We start from the raw sequence: 26,292 nt of genomic DNA, 5'->3' as shown, positions 1-26,292 counted from the left end.
CCATGCAGGCCCTTGTCTAATCTATTTGGGTGAGGTACTGGAAAGTGTTTGGCACCCCGGAATCATACTCCAGCAATGCCTTGGGGGAAGGAGAAACATTTGGCAGAACAAATTGTGAAGAAAACTTAAAAATGGAAATGCCAGGCTGGTTTAATAGGGGCTAAAATGTATTGGAGAGTTAATGTAAAGGGAACTTTCCATTTTTTGTGTGAGCATTGGAAATCCGTGCTATTAAAGATATGATAATTGGATAGCAATGGGGTGAGAAATGTCCATACAGGATTAGTTAATCCTCTATTCTCTGACTGGATCATTTATTAGAGTCTTTGATAGGCAAATTCTGCCCAAGTTTGTCATCTCATCCTTTGCTGTTCCGGATGTTAAATGTACACAATTGCCAACTTTGGATTTACAGAGTTTCTCTGAGTTTTGGAATGAACTGAAGAATTGTAGAACAAAGCCATCAAACATTGACATTTTGTTTGATACTCAATTTTACAAACAAACTTAATGAAGTTTAATATCAAAGGACATAAAGGGGTATGTTCGACAGTTACACACGAAAGATTTGACCCATCCCTCCAGCGGTTTCGTTAGGAAAATACTGCGGATGCTGGAAATCTGAAATAACAACAGAAAAAGCTGGAAAAACTCAGCAGGCCAGGCAACATCTGTGGAGAGAGAAACAGTTAACGTTTCAGATCGAAACCCTTCTACAGAACTCTATTCTGAGGAAGGGTCTTCGAGCTGAAACGTTGAGACTGTTTCTCTCTCCACGGATGTTGCCTGGCCTGCTGAGTTTTTCCAGCTTCTTCTGTTATTTAAGTGCATTATAGTTGGTTTAATATTTGCCATGTTTGAATTTGGATTCTGGGATGCCAGTGGCAGTGAGCTGCTCTATTAATCTAGCCACTTATCCTGGCTAGGACAATGGAGCTAGAGTTGGCAGTGTAAACCCCGGGAGCCAGATCGCCAGTCTCCTGGAATTTGAATGAAAGTAGTGCCGGTGTAAAACAACAACTTGCATTTACATAGCTCCTTCAATGTAGAAAAATGTCCCAAAGCCCTTCATAGCCCTAATCAAAAAAAGGCAGCTGAGCCAAAGAAAAAGATATTGGGGGCGTAAATGCTTGGTCAAAGAGGTGGGTTTTAAAGATAGTATTGGAGGAGAGAGAGTTGGCGAGCAGAGGATTCTCGGGAGGAAGTTCCAGAGCGTGGGCATTGACAGCTGAAAGCACTGCTGTCAATGGTGGGCTGAAGGGGGGGTTGCACAAGAGGCCAGAGTCTCAGCGACGGAGAGTTTGGAGGACACCAGCTGTAGGGCTGGAGGAAGTTATAGAGATGGGGAGGGGGGCGAGGCCTTGAAGAGATTTAAGCACGAGGATGAGAATTTTAAATTTGAGATGTATGGGGACAAGCTGCCAGTGTAGGCCAGCATATTCATTATATGTTCAAGTTCTTTCTGTCTGTGACTGGACAGTAGGAGTTGCACATTTACTCTGGGTTTGCTGCCAGTTTAGCAAGACCCACGTGTCAGAATTGGCAGCATTAGCACCACATTAGCACCAATATAAAAGCAGCTATACTGAGCAAAATGTAACCTGACGATTCAAAAGCCCCTTGCAGTGAATCATTTGGATTTTTACCTGGTCCAGTCAGTTAAATTGCTTCATTTCAATAGGGAACTAACTGTTAGATCAGTGCCCTTTTGCCTTTGAGAGCTGCTTTCAGAGCCAGGCAGGTGGAAGCTTTCTTTGTTTTTCTCAGTATCTCAATTTTCAAGCATCATGCTACTTTTAGCTCGTGATTTGGGTTTATATCAAGTCAAACCGGGTGGGTGGGGGTGGGGGCTAAAGTTTTCAATGCGGCCCTAGCAAATCCTGATGTGTTAGAACCATGTGCTGCTTTCACTTCTGAGAAAGGATTTATCCCTGCTGGACAGAAGCAGCAGGAGGAGGGGGGGGGGGGGTTAGCAAAAAACGATCACCTTCTGTTGGGACCCGAAAGTCTGACTATGTTTAAGCAGCATTTCAGCTTTGGAGCTGGATTTAAATCCATGCCAGACAGAACAATTGGATTAAAGGGCATGTTACACACGTGCTTGGTGCTTAATGGGTAAATCACTGACTAGTGGGGGCGCTGATCCATAAAGGCCAATGGCCCTGGATTTGATCTCCGCTCTGTAGTGGTAGGTAACTTCAGCTAGGAGCAGTGGTTCCACTATTAAGTCCTAGTCTTAGTACCCTAAAATAAATCAGCATTCCTGATCATTATCTGGTGATTCCTGCTCAAAAGTGCATGTCCGTGGATGAGAGACGGGATCAGACTCTGTTGTGATATCCCTCATGGTTAAATAGCCTTTCATTGACGCCTACTGGCTAAAATCAATCAAGAAGAATGACCACTTGAGTGAGTTACTGAAGGGCTACTAGCACCCACGGAACTCGGTCCCAGCACCGTAAGAGAAATGGGGAAAGTATGTGAAAGAGTTGTGTATAGAGCAGAATTTTGACTGACATGTATACTAACAAACTTATTTTTTTCTTCTCTGCAGCAATTTGGTAAAATCATAGATGTAGAAATTATATTTAATGAGCGCGGCTCAAAGGTAAGCACATTTAAAAACAATTCTACATGCAGCAATCATTGCAGTTATTGCTCTATAGAAAGACTGAAGAAGCAGTTTAGTCACTGGCTATTTTAAAACCATTTCCAGTTAGTGACATTTTCCACAATCAGGCTTTTTTGCTGTTAATTTCAGCAATACTGCAGTCTCGATGGGCAGTAATTTTCACCATTCTCTTCACTAACCTTTATTTTATAGTACTTCCTGGTAGCCATTTTATGGTGTATCAGTGTACTTTTTATTGACTCTTCACTTACTCATTTGCCTTTTTATTAGTCCACTTCACTGAACCTTAAACTAAGTCCAGAGCCCAGAATTGTCGCCATTTGTCGAGCCTTTCGCTTGGTTGCTTTTACTGACTAGCTGTATCTGTAGTCCAGGCTTACTTTGCTTGTGTGCCCGCTCTTGATGCTGGGGATCAGTTGGTTTGCTTATTCCTGATGCTGTCTCCTCTCTCAGTCCAATAGATTTCTGGCTGATGGTCACTAAACTTGGAAAATGTTGCTGGTCTGGAATTGGTTTTTAGTCACAGGAGACTATTCAATATAAAAGACTAATATATTTTGAAAAATGCTTAAGATTTTTCAATTATTGGGCAGTACCTCCTTTCCTCAAGAATACAGTTTATCATACTCAGTGATCTGTTCTGTACTATTGTGGAAATAAATGTATTCATCTCTCCTCCTCCCTTTCCCAGACTGCTTGTTTTTAAATTATACACCACTCCAATGTCGAGTTCCTAGTGTTATTTTAATTCTGCATTTCATCTGCAGGAAACTTTAAAAAGCAATTTCCAAGGTGAATGTTTTTCATTTATTGTTTGAGAGCTTGCTGGCAAGCTTCTTAATCACAGAGCTGCTATTCAAAGCCACTTGTGCTGCTGAGCAGTTTAGAGGGAGAAAAATAGATCCGTGGGGATTAAAAAGGGACATGGCTGGCCACTGCTTCCTAACCCCGACAATAACAGTGTGCTTTACAGGCAACTTAACTATTCTGCAGTCCTTCTGTGTATTCGTATAAAATAGCCCTTGTTAAATAAAAAATATTCCATTTTATAAGATGCTGCACCGTGTATGAGCATGTTATTTTTTTTCCAACAAGGGCAGTTTAAACTTGATAGAAGAATCACTGTACAGATGCAGATGGGTTTGAGTCAGGATAACGACTTGCTCGCTTGTGACCCTGCAGTCTTTGCATTTGCTGCTGCTACAGTTTGAAGTGGAGAGGAGGGTCATAGGGGGCTGTCAACAAAACAATATTGAGGTTCCTTCTAGTTATCTTCCCCCGCCCCCCAATTTATCTGGCTATTTCAAAAGAAAAGGTATTAACCTCCTACAATAGCAAATTACTGCGGATGCTGGAAATCTGAAACAACAACAGAAAATGCTGGAAACACTCAGCAGGTCAGGCAGCACCCGTGGAGAGAGAAACATTTCTCTCTCCGCGGATGCTGCCTGACCTACTGAGTGTTGCCAGCATTTTCTGTTGTGGTGGTATTAACCTCCTACCTTGCTTATAAATGGCTTTGTAGAGGCTGCAAGATACTGCAGATTTCTCCCATTTACATTGTGGGCAGATTCAGAGTACTGGCAGCAACTCTGAGGCAACTGCAGATGCACCAGATCTCTCTCCGTGGTTTATGAGTCCCCTTTGTAACCTTGAGTTTCTGTTCATGAATCTTCACTGGTGTTGAGGGAAATTCCACACCGGTAGCCATGTGATAACCAGCTCAGCATCAATTCCAAGGTCTGCCTTTGGTCTTCCCAGCCCCACTGACTCCAATGTCAAATGGGTTCATGCAGGCAGTTCAAAGAACAGCCTCTTATATTGGCAAAAAAACTAAACACTGCAGATGCTGGAAATCTTATAAACAAAAACAGAAGAAGCTGGAAATGGTCAGGCAGCATCTGTGGAGAAACGATCAGTCGATGTTTCGGTGACCTGAAATGTCAGCGGATTGACTTTTATATTGGCATTTGCTGCTTTTCCTGCAGGCCCTTTGGAAGCTGTTTCAGAAAGAGACCCGGTCTTCTGTGCTGAAAACCAGGTCTCCATTTTCTGAATCGGACTCTAGCAGACTACAGCAGAATGAGATAACTGACAATATAAACATGGGAGATTGGTGCATGGAGTCAATCTGGTACTTGTCTCCTATACAAGGTAAATGTAATTTGAACCAACAGCAAACACTGACTCCGTTATCTGGTGATTAAAAGCCTGTTGATGATTTCTGCTTGGCATTAAGAAAGTTTAAGAACCTCCAATTTGAGACTTGTTTTCCTTGACTAGATAAGTTTGGTACATTTACATTGAAGAAGTGCCCCTGATGGCAGTAATAGCCAATAGCATTCTGTAATGTACCAGATACCACTGTGGATCATGCAATCTGCCATTAGGTCTCCATTTAAAAAAGCTACACCTGCGGAGACAGACTCCCTTTTAAATTTAGGAATCACGGGCCTCTAGCCTTTAGGCATCGATTTGGGGCAACAGTATAAAGGATAGTAGCAGCAAAGGATTGCAGATCTCCATTTGGATGCTGCTTCCCCGGGGTCCCTTATATTACTGTATAATATAATAGTGCCTTGAGCTAGCTATTCACCGAGGAGGGCAGCAAAAGGGATATTACTGGGGGAGGGGGTGGAAATATTGGCTAAGATGTCGACATCTGATCATTATCCAGTGACTCCAATGGAAAGTATGCGTGTGAACATTGGGCGAAACAGGATTGGACTTGGCTGCGATGCACCTCATGGCTCATTGGCTTGCTGGTACACTCTATCTGGGCTCACACTTGAGCAAGGTACTGTGGAGCGACCACCACATGTGGAACAGTATGCCAGCAAGAGGTAGCAGATTTAGGAAAAGAGCAAAATTAATTAGTGCTAGGAAATAATCACTGGAGGAATGTTTAATGTATTGAGTTTGTATTGTTTGGGAGTTGGAACATTTTAATGTTTTTTGTTGGTGATGATCGATTACAGCTTTCATGGTAGACATGAAAATGTTTGGGAGGGTGAGAGGAGAGAGATGACTACTTGTAATTTTACTTATTGCAATACGCCAATTTATGATTTACGATTGATGAAAAATGTTTGTGCGTATTGGTTCTGTTATGATTACGTCTTTTTAGAGTAAGTTTTTAAGAGAAAATCTTCCTTTTTATTGTCCTGTACAGCAAGTTTAAAAAATAAAAATAAAGACAAGTTAGCGCTGCCAAGTTTTGTGCTGTGGAGTCCTGGGCTAATGGGTAGGTGCTGATAAATAACCCAAATGCTGCACTCTTGATCTGCCTTCTCCCACCCACCCAGCTGGAACCATTCTTGTGGACTTTCCAGTGTTGGGCTCAAGTGGCTTGATATTGCCCACATACCCATCCTCTTGCCTAGCAAGTGATGCCATACAGCTGGTGGATTGAAGTGGCTGATCAACTTGCAGGAACCAGCTTGTGAGGTTTAAAGTCGAGGGAAAGTCTAACGGAGTTGAGCGATCTTTTTTTCTCTAATTATGGACACCTATCGTTTTGGGAGTCTCCTTTTCTCTTCAGCATCTCTCTGACTTGTGTGCAGGGAGGGTCACAGACATCACCGAGCTGCCCCATTCACTGCACAACAGTCTGGTTCTACCCAGCCTGGGAGCCAGTTGAAGTCAGGCAACCCCAGAAACAGCACTACTAGCTGTCAGAGCTTTGAGTTGGGATGGAGACCTAAAGTAGCAGGACTCTGAGGCCAGAAAATCTCACACGAGCGATACTCCCTCTAGACATTTTTACCCCTTTCTGATTTTGTACAATTGATTGTAACTGACTGTACAGGTCAGGAAATTGGGATATTGTCTCTTTAAAATAATAGATTTGAAATATATTTTGAAGTTTAATCTTTTCTGTTTCTATCTTTATGGTGGGTGGGAGGTATGGCTCGCAGAGATGGAGTCAGAATGTGATTTGATTGGTTATGTTTGTGTTTTTCCAGAAATACAGGGGACCAATCGCCACACAGTATTCTGATGTTTTATATGATTAACTGTCTCACTAAAACCACTTCATGCTAAAAAAAAAAAGGGTTAGGAAAAACATGTTTTTTATCCCTTTCCTTTTGATTTAACGACTAATGAAGCAACATTTTTAATACTGAGATCAACCTTTCTGGTGACAGATTTGACCAGATTCCTCTCGTCCCCACACCTTTTGCTTTTAATCGTGAATTTCACAGCTGTCTTTGCATAGTTGCTATTCTGTACAATGGGTCCTCTGAGTCGACCACAGATATCCAGCTCACAGAGACACATCATGCATTGGTGTGCTTGCTGTGTATGGTATCTGTGAGACCACTGCTAACCACGTCCAAACTGCTCTGATTGGGAAAAATCAAACTGAATTGATGATGAGGAGTGGCTTGCAAGAATGTCCAGGGATCCTCAGTCAGGGTGCAATCATTGCTAGAATGGACACCACAGCAACATTTAAGCTAAATCGTGGTCAGTGAGCTACTTCAACTAAAAATATCTGGGATCTTTATATTTACTAAGTATTAAATGAAAGTTGGATAGTTGGAAATTAATGTTCATTCTCCTACTGAATATATTTTTGTTTGCTAATTTATTTTGCCCCTTGAAGCTGTTGCCTTGTTGAGTTAGGGTTCCATGAACACCTTCCAGTAACTCGTTCAAGTGCCATTAATTCCTCTTTGAGCCTAGACAATAAGTGTTGGCAGGCTATTCGACTCAAGTGTTCAAACCTTCTCCTGCTTTGATTATGCTCAGAATTTTTTTTTTTTTTTTTTTTTTTAGAAACAAAGTATCTACAGGTTAACCGTGCCATTAATTTATCAAAAATGAATCATTAGCTCCCAACGTTTCAGATAAAGGTACTGCCACAAAGTCTAAAAGACCCCATGTCGATGCCAAGACACTGCTGCATTAGTTGATCTCGACCAGGGCAGCAGTTATGGTGTAAACATCAGCCTCAGTGCCTCATAGGTTATGGGGGGGGGAATTGCCCATGGTTCCTGCTCCTGATTGCTCTCCAGTGATCACTGTATGGGCATCTGGTGAAGACAGGATCAGACTTGGCTGTAATGCTCCTGAAATCTCTCAACCTGCCAAAACTAACTGCCTTGGCTCATGCACAAAGAATGGTCATTTGTCCAAGGTATTGAAGGGCAGCCAGAGCCCATGGAATCATGCCCAAGCAATAGACATCGCTTGTAGACAAGAAATTTCGAGAGGGGAAGGTAATTTTAGAAAAAACCTAGTACATAAATGATCGGATACTTCACAATGCTGGAGTTCTCCCATGTTATGTTGAGGAAAACCTTAGACATTTGCTGAAATGCCATAATTTCAGCAGGGCTACATATATATTTAATGCTTGTAATGTAATGTAAACAGGGACCTCCAGATTAACTGCTCCATTAATCAAAGACACATCCTTGGCTCCTGCTGTGATGTTTGTCATTTGTTTCTCAGAAAATCACAGCCGTTTCATTTTATTTCATGGAAATTTATAAACGTGCAGGACAGTCGAGAAAGAAAGCTAAAATGAGCAATCTTTTACCCAGTTAGTCAGGTTTAGAGTAGCTATCATGAGCAGAAATGAGAGTTATCTCTATTAGTCAGACTAAAACACAAAACTGTATAATCCAGGATTGAATTAGTCCATTTCTTTGCTCTCTTGACTGGAGGGGTCTGTTTCATTCGAGTGCTGTGCCAGGTGAATGGAGTGATATGAAGTACCTTGTAGTCTGTGGTCTTTTTTGCTCCTGTTGGCGGTGGTTGGCTTTCTCTGGCTGGTGTCTGGTCTGCTGATTGGCCTCACAGCTCTTGGTCAAGAATAGAGGGAAGCATTCAAATGGAGCCCAGTCACTCCAAATTGGATAATGCTTTGCCTTGATAACTAGCCCATAGCAGACTCCATAAAATGGTATGTCGTTATTGGAACAAAGACTGTAGCATCATCTGTGGGCCTGAGTTCAGGGGAACTGGTTCTTGCAAACGGCTTCGCGTCATTTACAGATGATGAATAAGGTTGTAGATCCTCTAACGCAGCATGAAAACAACTACCCTCGACCAATCACTTCAAGCATGATTGTTTTTTGCTGCTGAAACTGTGTTATTATGTGCACTGTGGTATATTGGGATATAGTGCATGTATTCTTATGGGTTAAATTGTGTTTTCTGTCTATGAACACATATAGGAGTATTGCCTTTTTTTGATTTCTCGTTTTTTATATTTGTATCTAGTAACGTTTATTTATCATTCTTCTGCAGGGGTTGATCTACTTTTTTGACACTGCTCATCTGTTGCTTGTATTTATTGCAGTTCTGAGGCCAGGTTAAAACGACGAGTTACTTGGGCTACCTCCATCGCACCTTCCTTCCAATTATTTACCACCCCTCCATATGGGCCCTAACTCCAAAGAATAAAACTCATGTATATTAAATTATTAGTAAGTTGCTGCTAAAGTGCCATGGGCTTCAATGTCCACATCATGTCCAAAGCTGGCTGTGTCAAACCTATGTGTGTACCAGATGCTAAATTGAGGAGAGGTGACTTTAGGGATAGTTAGAACTGAATTGGTTGAATTTCTGTTAATCTGTCCAAAATGGGGTTCTCTAAGAGCTGTTGATGCGGGCGAGGTTTTCTCATTTGGCATCAATTTCAGACTTATTACCAAATCTTGACCTGTTTTTCCCTAACAGTCCATCCCAACTACATTTTTTGAAACTATTATCACAGTATTGTCATGACATTGTACTGTCTGCAATTGATTTCAATTTTATTTCTATTAGAGTAGTATTTATATAACATTAACAAGAAGATGGTTTAATAAGTGTAATCAGCCATTCACTTATGTACACTTCACAGTCAGAGCCCTTACTTATATTTTCCTTCCCAGTCCCTACTGCTGTCTCAGCTAATTTAAGATAGTCTCTGATAAGATCACTTTCATCACCAGAGTTTTACTTTGATGTATGAGCAGAATGGTTTCGTGGGGTGGGTTTTCCATTCTGAGTCCACATGTCACGGGAATATGACCTCCTACTCCAATGTTTAAGATTTCCTGAATTTGAAGAACTTTTATGTCCTGTTCTTTCAAGATCTGTTGTTTTCCACTCTGGTTCTCTCCTTCCTTCTCTGCAGGTGTGGACTCCTGCTTTGTGATTATTCCATAATACAACAGAAATTACATTTATTGAAGAAAGGGAGAACTTGCATTTATATAGTGTCTTTTCCATCCTCGGGGCATCTCGAAGCGCTTCACAGCCAATGAAGTATTTTGAAGTATAGCCACTGTTGTTATCTAGGCAAACTTGGCAGTCAGTTTGTGCACTGCAAGGTCCCACAAACAGCCATGAGATAAAAGACTGTTTAATCTCTTTTGGCAGTGTTGGTTGAGGGATATATGTTGGCCAGAAGACCAGGAGAACTTCCCCTGTTCTTCTTCGAATAATGCCATGGAATCTTTTCCATCCACCTGTACAGGGCTCAGTTTAATGTCTCATTTGAAAGGTGGCACCTCTGACAATGCACCACTCCCAGTACTGCACTGAAATCAGCCGAGATTATGTGATCAAGCCTTGGAGTGGGACTTGAACTAATGCCCTCCTGACTCGGGCAAAAGTGCTGCCATTGAGCCACTCTGCTAGTTAGCACTCAGTGCAAGTTGACATATAGCATCTCTAATGTAGCAATATTTTCCAAAGTACTTGACAATGGGGGTCAGACCTGAGTAGGTGGGAGGTGAAAGAAAACAGATGGCAGTACTGTTGAAGTAGTTTTTAGGCTTTTTAAGGTGAGAGATGTGGTGTGCCAAAGCAGTTTAGAGAAGGAAAGGTAAGAACCAAAAAACAACATTCAATGGACCAAAGTTGTAAGAGCAGAGAGTATGTTCAGGAATGTTGGGCAGAAGGAAATTGCAGAGGTGGGAAGGAGCAAGACTGAGAGGAATTTGAAATTGCTGCACTGAAGGGTGGGAAGCCAATGAAGGCTAGCAAGGTTAGAGGTATGGGATTTTTTTCAGGATAGGATGTAGTATTAGAAATAATCATTTAGAACATTGACGTTTTCTCATTTGGCATCAATTTCAGACTTATTACCAAATCTTGACCTGTTTTTCCCTAACAGTCCATCCCAACTACATTTTTTGAAACTATTATCACAGTATTGTCATGACATTGTACTGTCTGCAATTGATTTCAATTTTATTTCTATTAGAGTAGTATTTATATAACATTAACAAGAAGATGGTTTAATAAGTGTAATCAGCCATTCACTTATGTACACTTCACAGTCAGAGCCCTTACTTATATTTTCCTTCCCAGTCCCTACTGCTGTCTCAGCTAATTTAAGATAGTCTCTGATAAGATCACTTTCATCACCAGAGTTTTACTTTGATGTATGAGCAGAACATGGCCAGTTATCAGGGGTGAGAATAATTTTCCGCCTTGTATTTGGGCAGTTCTGTCCAGCATGACCCGCTTTGCATTAATGATGTGTCGTGGGCAGCAAGTGCCCAATCCTCCTGCCACCACCAGCACATTATCAATATAAAGTGGGTGAACTGAGGTCCCTGGAGTTGCTGTCAGGGCAGCACAAAATGTGGGTCGCCTTCCTTTTGACTGATTAATGGGCCCATTAGTGCACTCAGCCAAAGAAAGGCCAAGCGTGTGGAACTGTTAGATCGTGGGTACCAGCAAGATGAAAATGGAGCCTGCACAATGCATGAGAAGTAGGTAGATATGACAAAATACAAGTTAACTTATACTGTATATTGTACTTTTGCAACAAAACAGTATTTGTGAATTGAGCTTCATTTTTAAATTCTGGATTTTTAAAATCTTAAATACTCACTTCTTGAAGACTGCTGTGTGATAGCGTATTGCTATCGATCTAGAAAAATAACGTGGGACCTTCACTGAGGCACATGGAAAATATCCTCTTGTAGATTGGAAATATTTAAATGTAGCAGTGCACTTGCCTTTAATTCCTGTGTTAAAACATTAACATTAACCAGGTCTCTTGTGTACTGTTAAAAGGGAGACCGTCATTTTATTTAATCATCTTTGGGTGAATTTTAACATTTATCAAGGTAGGGAATGACCCTGTTTGGAAATTGAAAATTCTATTTTCTTTTCACTTGGTGTTTGTTACATTGGATACTCGGAGGCACAGTGCTGGTTAGATGCAGAGTAAAGCTGCTTATATACTGTTTGAGCAGAACACTTCAACCCCAACTTGTATTTTTAAAGTGCTCCTCATGCTTCAACATGCAGCATGAGAAGAGCAGCCTGTACTGTTTCATTGTGACATTTCCATTTCCTATACTCGCCATCCTTATGACCTCGATGAGCAAGATTGCTAGTTAGTGCCGAATTACATTTCATTTGTACTGTGGACTTCTGCCCATTAGGAGCTGGATCGCAACTGCCAAAACGAATTTCTCTTGGGGCTGTTCTAGCTGAGAGCGGAGACTTTCATACCATCTGTCTGTGCTGGCTTGAACCCAGCTTTCAGAGGTGAAAAGGACAGTGTTCTGACGGTGCCACCCTTTCCCCAAAACAGGGACTCCTTTCAGTGTAGCTCCTACACGGCCTTGAATTACATGTGATTGGACAATTCCCTGTTAAAATATGCTGTGGTTTAGAGAATCCAGGAATTGAGTGCCATTAGTTGACTTGTGTTTATTAGAATAGTTTGGGTGGAATAACTTCCACGTGTCCCATGTCCATGGGTTTGTGGTAAATTGTTGAAGCTTAGATAGTTCTTGGCTTTGCTGGCAAACCTACAAAAGCATCTCTCCACTGACTGACTGCATCATTATCTCGACAACAGCCCCTTTCACACCATCAAAAATTGCATTTCTTGCAAGAAAAATATCACTAATGATCACACACTTGATCCATACGCTGAATGTTTACAGTCCGAGCTTTACTTCTGTCGAGGCTTTCAGGGTTGGTTTCTTTCTTTCTACGTAGCTCAGAAAGTTCCAGCTTTGATGTGGTCAGTTAGTTTTCCACTGGCTCCTTTCACAGTCTGTTCTGTGGCAGCTGAAAGTTGTCTCTCACGCACACACACTAAATTTAATTAACAGCAGTCTTCTTGGCATCAAGACTGACAAAAATAGGGAATGGCATTAAGCAGGAAGGTAGGGGGAAGTGAGTTGCACTTGGGTTTCTTGCATTGCAAAATCAAATGGATACTATTGATGAACTATTTTGATTTCTTTCATTATTATAATTACATTTTCACAAAAAAGTCATTTTATTTAGAATACTTTGTGTTTTGCGCCCCATCTTTCCTAAAGGGCTGATTCTGGCTCGTGTGTGGTTCCACAGGCTCTGTCAACTCTCTGGTACTTGTCCAAGAGACCTAGACATTTAGTGTTGCCAAGCTAATTGTTGGGAAGTCACAGCTGAGCCTGATGCTGTCCTCTATTAATTGGATTTTCCAGCAGAGGTCAGTGGCTAACCATCAGCAGCAGGATCCCTGACTGATTTCCCAACCCCCCACCGAGCCAACGCAGCTTGGCAAGGAAGAAGCCAGTTGTTGCCCACCATTGCTCCACCTGAAATCAACTGTAGTTACTTAGTGCCATGGTAGCGCTACTGGCTCACCGTACATGGTCTCATGCAGCTGGCGACAACAGTTAAGTAAACTTGTCAGATTCCTGAGGACCACAGCCAGCAAGATCTGATAAGAAACTGATGTTCATGGCTACTTACCTTAGCGAACTGGACAAATATCCTTTAGCGTTTCCATTAGCTGTGCAAAATGCGTGCTTCGGGAGCCAACAGTGGTAGAGCAATTTCTGAAATAGCTGAGAAGCTAGCTATAGAAAACGCACAGGCACACGTTAAAGAAAGAGTTACAATTCACAGTGCACTGACCTCCATGTGCTTTCAGTAGTTCTATATCTTGCTCTTTGCTGCTTTCATCCATCCCTTTCCTCTTACCCCCATAAAAGGCTGCCCCAAACTCCCAATTACTAATGAGCAGCCCAAGTAACGAGTACAGTTTTGTTTGGCCTCGCCGCTTACTTTTTTATTTTATTTTTTAATTTTCCAAGAAACATGCATGAGGATGAGAGAGAAGAGTATTGCTGATTGTGGTCATGTACTTGTTCTATTTATAATGATGTGCATGTTGTTCTCCCCCCTTCTCCCGCCGCATGCAGGGATTCGGGTTCGTAACTTTCGAATCTAGTGCTGATGCCGACAGGGCGAGGGAGAAATTACACGGCACGGTGGTTGAGGGCCGTAAAATAGAGGTGCATGTCTTTAAAAACAAAAACAAAAAACAAAAAAAAAATTGTTTCCTTCTATACATTTATTTTAAATGTCTTGCCTCACCTTTTATTTTATACACTGGTTGTTCGATGGTCATCTTATGTGCGTCATTGTTCTAACTCCCCCCTTACCCCCCAATCTCTTTCTTGCACTCTTTAATTTACACAGTAATTCCTCCAGCCTTGCTGACCAGAATTATGTTTGTGTTTTTTTTGGCCTCTGTTGTGCAAGGCTCCTTTTCTGTTTTGTTTTTGCAATGAGAATGTCCAGTTTTACCTCTATGTCTTTCAAAGCAGGGTGCAAGTAGGTTCCCCTTGTTTTCTGAGGTAAAACTAACGAAACACAAAAATAAATGAGTCAGTTTTCTTCAATGCAGTGCTGAGGGGTGAATCCATCAGTGGAGCTAGCCTCTCCTTTTGTAAACGAGGTTCTGTAGAGCTTCTTTGGACTGCCTTTCCAAACAGCTGCAGATGGCCATAGAGCAGTGGTCAAAACTACTTGAAATGTTCATCACTAAGTTACCTGTATCGCAAATTATTAAAAGGTGAATAATTAAAACAAAAAATAACTTTGACATTATCCCTCCCCTCTCATAATAACTAGACTTGTACACAAGTTTTTTTGAGTCTCCTGGACCTTGGGTCTATTGCGAACCAGTTAAATCTGCAAACAACTTGGAGTACGCTTGTCCAAAGAGGGTCTGAAACCTTGTTAATGTTTCGTGATTTTGGATAGAATTTTCTTAATTCCAAATGAACTTTAGGCCTGGGATTTCCTCCTCAGCTCTGTCTTGTATGCAGACTGGTCTTTATGAATCATTTAAAGCCTTTTGAGTAAGATGTTTGCATATTTTGCTTTTTTTTATATATTTCCCTCCTCGATGGTGTAGCGTTTAGGGCCCTTCACTTGAGTCACAGTAACCATGGTAACTATACATGCTGGCGATGGTACGCAAGGGGGTAAGTGAACCAAAAAAGGAAAACAAAACAAACGAACACAAAACAAAAAGGAAACCCATCTGCCATTTCACGTTTAACGCTACGAATGTGACTTGACTTGTCGTTTTCCCCCCTTTCCAATGCTGTTTTTTGGTGCCGCCTGTACTGGATTGTACATATTTATTTTATTTTTTTTAAGCAGCCTGAGCTATATTTAGTAGTTGATTGATGGTGACTCCTACACATCTTACTCAGAGTTTTAACTACGGTTTTGCTGATTAATGCACCCTTTCTTTGTGTTTGTTTGTCCTTGTTCCCCCTCTCTCCCCCTTTCCTTGTATGTCACGCCTGTGAATGGTTACTCTGTTTCTCTGGGATTGTGCCTCCTTTTCTATTGGCTCAATGTGTGGCTTCTCCGATGGTTCTTGGCCCTTCTCGGTGCTCATGTTGCACACTGCTGGGAAACTGACTTTTGCCCCTCACCTAATGTTTAAAACCCTTCACTACTATCTTTTATTTTTAATTTTCAAGGTTTTTTTTTGCATGTTCCTTGTTTCATTGTTTTGTTCCATGGTTTTTAGATCCGTTTGTGTGTGGCCAAACAAAGGTAAACCTGGTGCTTCTCAGGCTAATCATTGTGTGTAGACCTTTGATGGGTGAGTGTATTTTGCGAAGTGTTCTGATCGAGTCCATTGTTTCTGACAGTCCCTGCTCAAAGACCACCCATTTACAGTGACTTAATAAAAGAAAAAGCAGCAGTTTAATTTTTAACATATATTTATTCCAAGTTAAAAACATGGGAAAACATTTTTATAAATGACACCAGTTTTCCTTTTTTTTAAAAAGGCATTCCATTGTCTGATTTCTCTTTTTAATCCTCCTGCAGATGCTGATTCAAGTAGGTTTAAGGTTCCATAGCCACCAGCAGCCCTCCAGCACCTCCCCAAAGTGGCACTGTTCATTTGTGAGGCTAGCTAGCGAGTGTCATGAGGCTGTTCATTCGTGAAGGGGCATCACAGCTAAGGCTGATCTTTCCCTCACCTGACATCCGTCTATATGTACTGCTAGTAAAGGTCACTGAACCGCAATAGTAGGGGAATATTGGCTGATTCTCCCCCTCAACCCCACTGACACACGTTGCTAAAGTGGCCGTGCTGCCAATCTTGTTTACCTATTGAATCAGTTGGAGAGCCTATTCAATTTTTACCACTTTATTTGAGTGGAATTCCTAAAGCATTGAATGTTAGTTAACCATAGTCAGGTCACAAGGCAGAATAAGATGGGATGACAACATAAAAGTGCTCCATATCAGCATGGATCTTACTGTCGATGAGGGACAAGAGAGTGTCCTGAACCGTAATGATTGGAAGAAGCTGATTAAGGATAAGCCCCTAGACCATGATGATAGTCGCACAGAAATCGACAGTTACTCTTTGTACTACAATGTCCCCACGGAAATTTCTGTAATTCTGTGCAATTCATTTAAGGTAAGAGTAATAATTTCAGCCCTAACCAGACCTGGGAAACATGGCAAAGTTCTACCTTGATGTAGGTGAGTTCTCTTTCTTCCCCCCCCCCCCACTTCCTGGATTCTAGTTTATTGAAAGACAATAGTTTTAACTTTGAGAGTAAGCCTAGCTATATAGCTGAACAGAACAACACCCTGTTAACATATCATTCTGCTTCTAATCATTTTACTGACCTGCCATCAATAGAAATCATTTCAGTTCCTTTGCATAGCTAAAAATGACCAAACATGGATGGAATCAGGCCATCTATCTATCCTGGACCCACTGGAATAAATGCAGCTTTCAGTTGATGCTGTGTTGGTAACTCATGAATGACTGTGTCATAGAAGCACTGATGACTACAACTCTTGACACGTCGAACTCATCACTGAGACCGGAGTTCATGGTCTGTTGTGAAGGATTTCTGTGCTCTGATTGCTGTCTTTGTGCAACCTAGAAGGCATCGCATACGTTATCCTGTGTGGTGCAAGAAAGCTTGAAGGAGTCAGCACATGTAGTGAATATTGAGAGCTAAATTTCTCAAGCAGTAAATAAAAAGGAACAGGCTCCTCGGTGACTTCGCGAAGACACTCCAACTCCCCCGGGGTTAATCTGATGCATGGAAATGTGGATCTCATAGAATCTTACAGCACAGAAGGAGGCCATTTGGCCCATCATGCCTGTACCGGCTCTTTGAAGGAACTATCCAATTAGTTCCACCCTGCTCTTTCCCTATAGCCCTGCAAATGTTTCCTTTTCATGAATATATCCAATTTCCTTTTGAAAGTTATTATTGAATCTGCTTCCATCACCCTTTCAGGCAGTGCATTCCAAATGGTCATAACTCGCTGCATTAAAAAAATGCTCCTCATCTCCCCGCTGATTCTTTATCAATTATCTTAACTCTGTGCCCTCTCGTTACCATCACTCCTGCCAGTGGAAACAGTTTCTCGCTATCTACTCTTATCAAAGCCCCATATCATTTTGAACACCTCTGTTAAACCGTCCCTTAACCTTCTCTGCTCTAAGGAGAACAACCCCAACTTCTCCAGTCTCTCCACATCACTGAAGTCCCCATCCCTGGTACCATTCTAGTAAATCTCTTCTGCACCCTCTCCAAGGCCTTGACATCCTTCCTAAAGTGTGGTGCCCAGAATTGGACACAATACTCCAGCTGAGGCCCAACCATTGATTTATAATAGTTTAGAATAACTTCCTTGCTTTTGTACTCTATGCCTCTTTATAAATTCAAGGATCTGTGTGTTTTTTTAACAGCCTTCTCAACTTGTCCTGCCATCTTCAAAGACTTGTACATGTGTACTCTCTTTAAAATTGTATCATTTAGTTTATGTCGCCTCTCCTATCTTCTCAAAATGCATCACTTCACACTCCTCTGCATTAAACCTCACCTACCATGTGTCTGCCCATTTCACCGGTCTGTCCATATCCTCCTGGAGTCCGTTCCTATCCTCCTCCACTGTTAACTATGTTTCCAAACACAACTTACCTTCCTGTTGAGCAGTTGTGTTTTCTATTGCGAATGTGTATCGCCGACTATAACAGATCCCAAACCGTCCCACAATTCATTTCTAGAGGCCCACTTGGCCCAAACTCATACTCGCCTCTGTGCCACTGATGAGCTCCATCCAATAGTTTCTCCAACCACCTTGCCATTCTGACTAAATAAAGTACCTAATTTCCTAATCACTCACTTGTCCCAGTGCAGACAAAGCTGCTGATCTCCCTCAAACTCCCAGCAAACAAATTGTACAATGGCTTTATTAATTAAAGATATCCGTGTGAACACCTGTGAATTCAGTTGTTTGAATATTATAGGGATAACTGGAGAAGAGTTTGCCTGAGAAACAATGGTTTACATTTGAGTGTCCTTGTTGAAAATATTTAAAGATGTTTTGCAAATCATTAATAAACGCTAAAGTGTAAAAAGTAATTTGTAAATTTTCCTTCTAATTCAAACGTAATGTTATGGCCATTATAATTCGAGGAAATCTATCTTAGTTTTGCTAGACTTGCATGTTGTGTATTAAACTCTGTGACCTTTTCCTTGTCTAACGTGCTGGTTCTGTGTCGATCTGTGCACCTCAGGTAAACAATGCCACAGCTCGTGTGATGACTAATAAGAAAATGGTCAGCCCTTATGCAAATGGTAAGTATTTCAAGGATTCAGCACGTACCAGTTTACAGATGCTTTTGTGCAAGTTGTGTGACAGTGCTTCAAGTCCTCAGCGTTAAGGGTACAGTTTCCGCCTAGACACTAGATTCTTACAGAAGCAAAGTACTGTACTTGAGTAATTAAATGTACATGTTGAAAAGTTCCTTGGTGCGTAACCTTAATGCTTACAATACTCCCTGTGGTATGGTATTGCATTCTACAGATTAGGACATCCCCAGATTAACTAGCCTGTATTGTTAGCTGATTTGACCGAGTACTGCATTGGGAAGTTATGGCCCCTGTTTCTCTGGCCTAGGAATAAGAAAATTGATAAAGGATCTTGCTCATGATCTCTATCCAGTGATTTCTGCTGGGAAGTGGGTGCTTGTGCATCTCTGTGGATTTATGAAGATGAATGGAATAAACTGCCAAGTAAGGTAGTCAAGACAAAGATTGAGAAGTTAGATGCTAGGCTGGGGAGAGTTCGAGGACTGGAGAGGCAAGCATTGATTGGCTGGCCTCTTTTCATTGAATGTTATACTCTGGAGGCTGTTGTTCACAAGGTTGGGTTTGGCTGTGATGACCCCCATAGAGAAATAACTAGAGAATCCAGAGTTTCATTTGAAGCTCGAGTGTGAGGAATGGCCATTTTGGTAAGGTGTCTGGAAGCTGCTACCACTCGGGGAACCTCCTCTCTGCATCCATTCGTACCTTCAGGCAAAAAATGTACAAAACCAAACTAGCTGAATATTATAACTGGACTATTCCGCGCAGTGTTTTCAGGGACAGAAACGTGCAATTCTGTAAGAGCATTACTACCAGTCATTGAAATAACCACAGTCCAAACTCTTCCATTCTTCTCTCAATGTGCAGCAGAGCAACTGGCAATGATAAAAATACAGGAAACTCTTGTTTAAACGGCACCTAAATATCCAGAATTCTCTCTCAACCGGCAAAATTCTCACCCCGAAAACAACCCCTCAATAACCGGCAATGTGTCCGAGTCTGAGTCTCCCGCGGTGGCCGAGTTAGTCAGTGGGGGTAGTTCTCCAAACTGCCACTACTCGGCTTCTTGGCACTGCCGGGAGTCGGAACACCTCAATAACAGGAGTCGGACTCTCCCCATGCTGCCGGAAGTCGGAACACCTCAATAACAGGAGTCTGACTCTCCCGCGCTGCCGGTAGTCTCTTCTGATCCACCATTTTGCAGGGGTACTGTGTGTCTCCCACGCTGCTGGTAGTCATTGCATTGCATTACCCTCAACTGGCAGTACGTTACTCAATCAAGCATCTTCCACCATCCATTTAACGCAACATTCTGTAGGTGAGTATCCAATTACTGTATACTGCACATTTCTTGATTTTTAAATTTATCTTTGTTAAAAATAGCCTCGGTAGATAACCCCCTCAGTCATCCGGAATTTTTGATCAACCGGGAAACATAGAAACATAGAAGATAGGAGCAGGAGTAGGCCATTCGGCCCTTCGAGCCTGCTCCGCCATTCAATGAGATCATGGCTGATCATCCAAATTCAGTACCCTGTCCCTGCCTTCTCCCCATATCCCTTGATCCCTTTAGCCTTAAGAAATATATCCAACTCTTTTTTGAATATATTTAATGAACTGGCCTCCACCGCCCTCTGTGGCAGAGAATTCCACAGGTTCACCACTCTCTGGGTGAAGAAATTCCTCCTCATTTCAGTCCTAAATGTCTTACCCCTTATTCTTAGACTGTGACCCCTGGTTCTGGACTCCCCGTCGGTGCCGGATACCAAAGAGTTTCCTGTATATATGCATTTGGGGAACAGGAGAGAAAGGAGAAACCTAACCGCATGTCTTGAGTGTAATTTACTCTTGAATGATGATTCCAATCATCATTTGTGATGTAGCAATTTAAAAAGTCAATAGAGTGTTGGGATATAAGCCAACAGAAGTTATGTTAAGGTTTTGCTGTGCATTGGTGAGACCCCATTTGGGGCAGATTGTTAAACTCCGGTCACTACACGACAAAAAGGAGGTACATACATCAGAGAGGGTGAAAAGAAAAACCGCAAGACTGATCCCAAGTGTGAAGGGAGTGAGCTATGAGGAAAGTTTAGAGAGGCTGAAGCTTCGCAGTCGAGAGAGAAGATGGTTAAGGCATTGTATTACATGTGTACATATAGACTACTTAGAGCTGGAATATTTAAGTTAGTAAACAAGGCTCGTAGGACCAGAGAGCATCACTTTAAATTAGTGGAAAGTTTAGAGCGATATATTTCTCTATTATTCACAGGGTAATAAATGTTTGGAATATTCAGGGTGCTGGAATGCCGGCTTGTAGCCACAGTTGTGCACAGTGAGAGAGTTTGATCGCAGCTGTCCACTTGAGAGTTGCCAGATGAAAGATGGATGGTTCTCGAGGCAGAAGGAGAAAATCAGTGACTTGGGTCACTCTGGGACTAATCTTGTGTACCTCTCTCATGATGGAAGAGTGGCATTAACACAGTCTTAATGTGACTGCATGACCTCATTCTTCGATTGGACTGGCCAAATCTCTTAGCTGGATGGGAGTGGGATTATATATTTTTTAAAGAACTGTATGTACAGATACCTGTGCCTACACAAATATGAGCACGCCCACTGGCCGGTGTGCAAACGTGGAGAAGTGCCACGCTCCGTTGTGTACACGTAGAACAGTCGTGCACAAAAGTGAAATGAGCTACCTTGCACACACGGTTTTTAAAAAAATAAAAATAAAGCCGCACTTGAAACTGACCAGTTCAGAACCATAGTGAAGGAAGCAAGAGTATGGGGAGCATATTTTTTAAGGTGCAGAATAATGAGTTAAGTGATGATTCACACATCGGTCATCACTGACAGATGGCATAGCTTACTAAAATTGTCACGATGGGCCCAGTGGCAGAACTCGTGAGACTGCACAGTACTAAGGCCCAGCAGACTGCTTTACATCCAGCTTTGGCTGACGCATACTCTTTTAGTATAGGCTTAATATCAGGTTCTAGATTAAATTCCTTTTCCCTTTTATTTTACACCTCCTCTTCCCCGCTTCCAATTTTCTCCCCATTGCCCAAGCATGTCAACTCAGTGCTGGGCTTCAGGTTCCACGGGGACCAGGCACCCTCCAAGCGGTCATTCTTAATGTGTGAACCCAGATGGTGAATGTTCTTTTATAGGGCACATCACGGCTGAGCTCAATCCCATGTTCCTTCAGTGCCCACACAGATAACCCAGGAAAGATTGCTGGGTGGTGATTGTGGTAAACCACTGTTTGTATTCCACTGTGGACATGCCTGGACATGCCTCGGCTGACTCCTCCCACAAGTCCTAGTATAAAGGTGACTGCTCCCCAGCCCTTTGTATTTCTGGACCGGTCGACCACTCGAGGCAGACCTTCATTCTTTTGTTAATAAAAGCCTTTAGTTACTCTCTTAACTCTGTCTTTTATGAGTAATTGATAGCGCATCAGTGATCAGTAGCAGAAATCCTGGCTGGCTTCCCACGGGTACTGAAGCCAATTGCAGCTCCCGACTGTCACTCCACTGCCAGAGATCAGCTGACGGCACAGACCAGTGATTGAAGTTGGGACACTCTTGGCCTGTGTGATTCAGCTAGTCATTGCTTAAACCAGCTGAGCCATCAGAGGCATATGGGTTAGAATTTTAAATTACTATTATGATGTCCAACTGCAAGCCTGGAATAAGTTTTGAAATATCTGATAGCTATAGTTTACACAGTGTAGGCCGAGATTGATGTACTGTTTCATAAGTGACTGGAGCAATTTGGTTCTTCTCCCAAGTGGCTATCTTCAAATAGAAGCTTAGCCATTCTACTTGAGCTGGGAGAGTATCCAATCTGGTCTGGTCATGTCCTCCCCTGACATCCAGGCATATTCCACCAGGTGCCATGGGAACCCTGGCTAATTAACCCTTTCTCCAGCTCAGGGCATTGAGGGCTGCTCAGGCCGAGATCTGCTATCTCAGCACAGTTGGGGAGCAGAACTGGGACCATCAAGTCTATATGGCTCAGTGCCACACTGGGTGTTGATGTTAACCACAAGGATAAGAGGAGCGACTCTCCTCTAGCGGTTTCCTGTCTCTCTAATGCCTCAAATTTAAAATTCTCATCCTCATGCTTAAGTTCCCTTGCCCCTCCCGACCTTGCCTCTGTAACCTCATCCAGTCCTACAACTGTTCCCTCCACCTTCTCTTCCTCTCACTTCACGCTCTTGTGCATCCATGTGCACCATTGGTGGCCGTGCCTTGAGCTGCATAGGTGCCACGCCCTGGAATTCTCTCCCTAAACCTCTCCACCTTCCCAGCTCCTTCTCCTTGAAAACCCTTCCTCAAACATGCCTCGAGCATGTTTTTGATCACCACTCCTGGTATCTTTTTTTTGATATGCCTGTGTGAAGTACTTTGGGACAATTTTCTACTTTAAAGGCACTGTCTGAGTTGTTTTATATTTATTGAAAAGGTTTTTTCGATCAGTACTTTGGAAGTCATGGCAACCATCTCTGTGTGTCTGCACATTGAGTTGAAGTTCAGGGTGCTTTACTGATGCAGGTTTATTTTTTTTGCCAATCTGCTCCCTGCCTCCTCCTCCTGATGGTATTACCTTTGTGCTGGAGTACAGTTCCACAGGTGCCAAACACCCTCTGGAACTGTGGCAAGTGGCACCAGCTACCTCTGGTAGCTTGCCAAGTGGAATCAATTGCCCTCCAGTACTTGGCCCAGTAGCTTGTGTTTGTGCTGGGCCTTGATGCTGAGTGTTCGAAGGCCTGCTCTTGTCCTCGTGCAGTATTCACTTCCAGCTCGAGCATTGGATGATTTTTCTTTCTATAACCCCAGGGATGCTGAGGACAATTGCTCCTCACAGAAACTCTGCACATGAACCTGGATCTTCCTGGTCTTTCTAGCTCATTGGATAACGATACTGAGCCATTGGGGAGAGCTCTGCAGCATAGATTAATCCACTAGAATAGAGTAGCTAGAAAGACTAGCATCTACAGATATTCTGGTTGTTTATTGCTGATTAGTTGTTGGGTACTCTGTTATGTTGTTTCTAATTGCAGCTTGATGTTAGAACATAGAAAAATAGGAGCTGGAGTAGGCCATTTAGCCCTTCGAGCCTGTTCCGCCATTCAATATGATCATGGCTGATCCTCTATCTCAATACCATATTCCCGCTCTCTCCCCATACCCCTTGATGCCTTTTGCATCTAGAAATCTATCGATCTTCTTCTTAAATATATTCAGTGACTTGGCCTCCACAGCCTTCTGTGGTAGATAATTCCATAGGTTCACCACCCTCTGAGTGAAGAAATTTCTCCTCCTCTCAGTCCTAAATGTCCTACCCCGCATCGAGACACTGACCCCTCGTTCTAGACTCATTTGCCTCCACTTTAATTGGATTTGTCTTTAATTTTCAGGCTGGAAGCTGAGCCCTGTGGTTGGTGCTGTCTACAGCCCTGAATTTTATGCAGGTAAATGGTTCATCACCCTTCAGTTATATATTGTACTGTTTTAAAGTAAAACAGTCTCGCCTAGGATTAAACTATCTGAGTTTCTTTTTTTTTTAAGGATTCCAGTGAAACACGATCAGAAAATATGTATAAATTTGGCACTGAGAATTTGGCTTCTGTACATTTGAATATTACTATTCAGTAGGATCTTTAGTGATAATTTTAATCTTGCTATCGGAAGCGGAACTGTGGCAGACTTCCCCCTCCCTAGGCCAGGGTGCTGCGATCAGCTCACTGAGCACAGGCTGGGACCTGCTGGACTGCACGGCGTACAATATTACACACTGCCTTTTGTAACTGAGGTATCGGGAGCCCTTGAGCAAAGGTGGGATCTGTGGCACTTTGCCAGCTGCTGAAATCAGATGACCATTAGGGTGTTCTTCCGTGTGGTACTGCTTGGTTCTTGGAGCAGGGTTTTTGCTCCAATAAAGACTGCCCAGTTCTCCATCTCAAGTCAAAATGTACAGAATGAACCTTTTAAAAGGAGAAAATGCAGTCAACATTCAGATGGAGAGTAAACAAAATTAGAATAATCCAAGGGAATTAGAAAATTGGAGATAATCTGAATAATCTATTAGTATTGTCTATGATTTATTATGATTGTTTTATTGGGGGGGGGTGGATATGTAGTGCAGTGAACTTGGGTTTTATGTACAAAATCACAGTGTAATATAAAGTGTACAGCGTATTTACCAGTAAGACACTGCCGACCAAAATAAGGTTTTAATACTGGTCATGTGATGCTATATACTTTCAGGTCCAGCATCACTATCATCTTTACCCTTTCACCTACATCCCGTCGCCTCTACAGCACTCAGCCCAACACACAACGGTAAGACCAGTTGAAAACAAATGTTCTATTTAAATAAACTGCACTATACATTATAGGAGAGGAACAGCAGCCATGGGGTTTATGAGGCCCTAATACAGTCTCCACCCATCTCTTCATAAAACATTTGAACTTTGCCATTACTGTTTGTGACATCAAAACTGTTGGGTTGAATTTAATGCCCTGTGATTTGCTGCTGTTCCTTTGTACTCCTTCTGGTTCCTCACTCTGTTTCATCCTTCTGGTTCCTCACTCTTGTGTTTCCTCCTTCTGGTTCCTCACTCTGTTTCATCCTTCTGGTTCCTCACTCTGTTTCATCCTTCTGGTTCCTCACTCTGTTTCATCCTTCTGGTTCCTCACTCTTGTGTTTCCTCCTTCTGGTTCCTCACTCTTGTGTTTCCTCCTTCTGGTTCCTCACTCTGTGTTTCCTCCTTCTGGTTCCTCACTCTTGTGTTTCCTCCTTCTGGTTCCTCACTCTGTGTTTCCTCCTTCTGGTTCCTCACTCTGTGTTTCCTCCTTCTGGTTCCTCACTCTGTGTTTCATCCTTCTGGTTCCTCACTCTGTGTTTCCTCCTTCTGGTTCCTCACTCTGTGTTTCCTCCTTCTGGTTCCTCACTCTTGTGTTTCCTCCTTCTGGTTCCTCACTCTGTGTTTCCTCCTTCTGGTTCCTCACTCTTGTGTTTCCTCCTTCTGGTTCCTCACTCTGTGTTTCCTCCTTCTGGTTCCTCACTCTTGTGTTTCCTCCTTCTGGTTCCTCACTCTGTGTTTCCTCCTTCTGGTTCCTCACTCTTGTGTTTCCTCCTTCTGGTTCCTCACTCTGTGTTTCCTCCTTCTGGTTCCTCACTCTGTGTTTCCTCCTTCTGGTTCCTCACTCTGTGTTTCATCCTTCTGGTTCCTCACTCTGTTTCCTCCTTCTGGTTCCTCACTCTGTTTCCTCCTTCTGGTTCCTCACTCTGTTTCATCCTTCTGGTTCCTCACTCTGTTTCATCCTTCTGGTTCCTCACTCTTGTGTTTCCTCCTTCTGGTTCCTCACTCTGTTTCCTCCTTCTGGTTCCTCACTCTGTTTCCTCCTTCTGGTTCCTCACTCTTGTGTTTCCTCCTTCTGGTTCCTCACTCTGTTTCATCCTTCTGGTTCCTCACTCTTGTGTTTCCTCCTTCTGGTTCCTCACTCTGTTTCCTCCTTCTGGTTCCTCACTCTTGTGTTTCCTCCTTCTGGTTCCTCACTCTGTTTCATCCTTCTGGTTCCTCACTCTGTTTCCTCCTTCTGGTTCCTCACTCTGTTTCCTCCTTCTGGTTCCTCACTCTTGTGTTTCCTCCTTCTGGTTCCTCACTCTGTTTCATCCTTCTGGTTCCTCACTCTTGTGTTTCCTCCTTCTGGTTCCTCACTCTGTTTCCTCCTTCTGGTTCCT

General features: G+C 42.5%; 1 protein-coding gene across 8 annotated transcripts in view; it reads left to right on the top strand.

Annotated features, from left to right (window-relative positions):
• Positions 1 to 26,292, top strand: part of LOC147099680 (RNA binding protein fox-1 homolog 1-like) — a 107,773-nt gene that overhangs the window by 45,334 nt on the left and 36,147 nt on the right. For all 8 annotated transcript variants that reach the window (XR_015073897.1, XR_015073895.1, XR_015073896.1 and 5 more), the window contains exons 4-8: positions 2,555 to 2,608; positions 13,801 to 13,893; positions 18,465 to 18,525; positions 23,963 to 24,016; positions 24,813 to 24,887. Coding sequence is in view for 4 of the 8 variants with exons in the window: in XM_085969041.1 (XP_085825167.1) it covers positions 2,555 to 2,608; positions 13,801 to 13,893; positions 18,465 to 18,525; positions 23,963 to 24,016; positions 24,813 to 24,887 (337 nt within the window). In the remaining 4 variants the exon portion in view is untranslated. The remainder of the gene's footprint in view (positions 1 to 2,554; positions 2,609 to 13,800; positions 13,894 to 18,464; positions 18,526 to 23,962; positions 24,017 to 24,812; positions 24,888 to 26,292) is intronic.

The sequence above is a fragment of the Somniosus microcephalus genome, chromosome 28 (genome assembly GCF_052327205.1).
Source record: "Somniosus microcephalus isolate GS21.2 chromosome 28, FLI_Smic_1.0, whole genome shotgun sequence".
In the NCBI taxonomy this organism is placed as follows: domain Eukaryota; kingdom Metazoa; phylum Chordata; class Chondrichthyes; order Squaliformes; family Somniosidae; genus Somniosus; species Somniosus microcephalus.
This window is presented reverse-complemented; position numbering and strand designations above follow the sequence as displayed.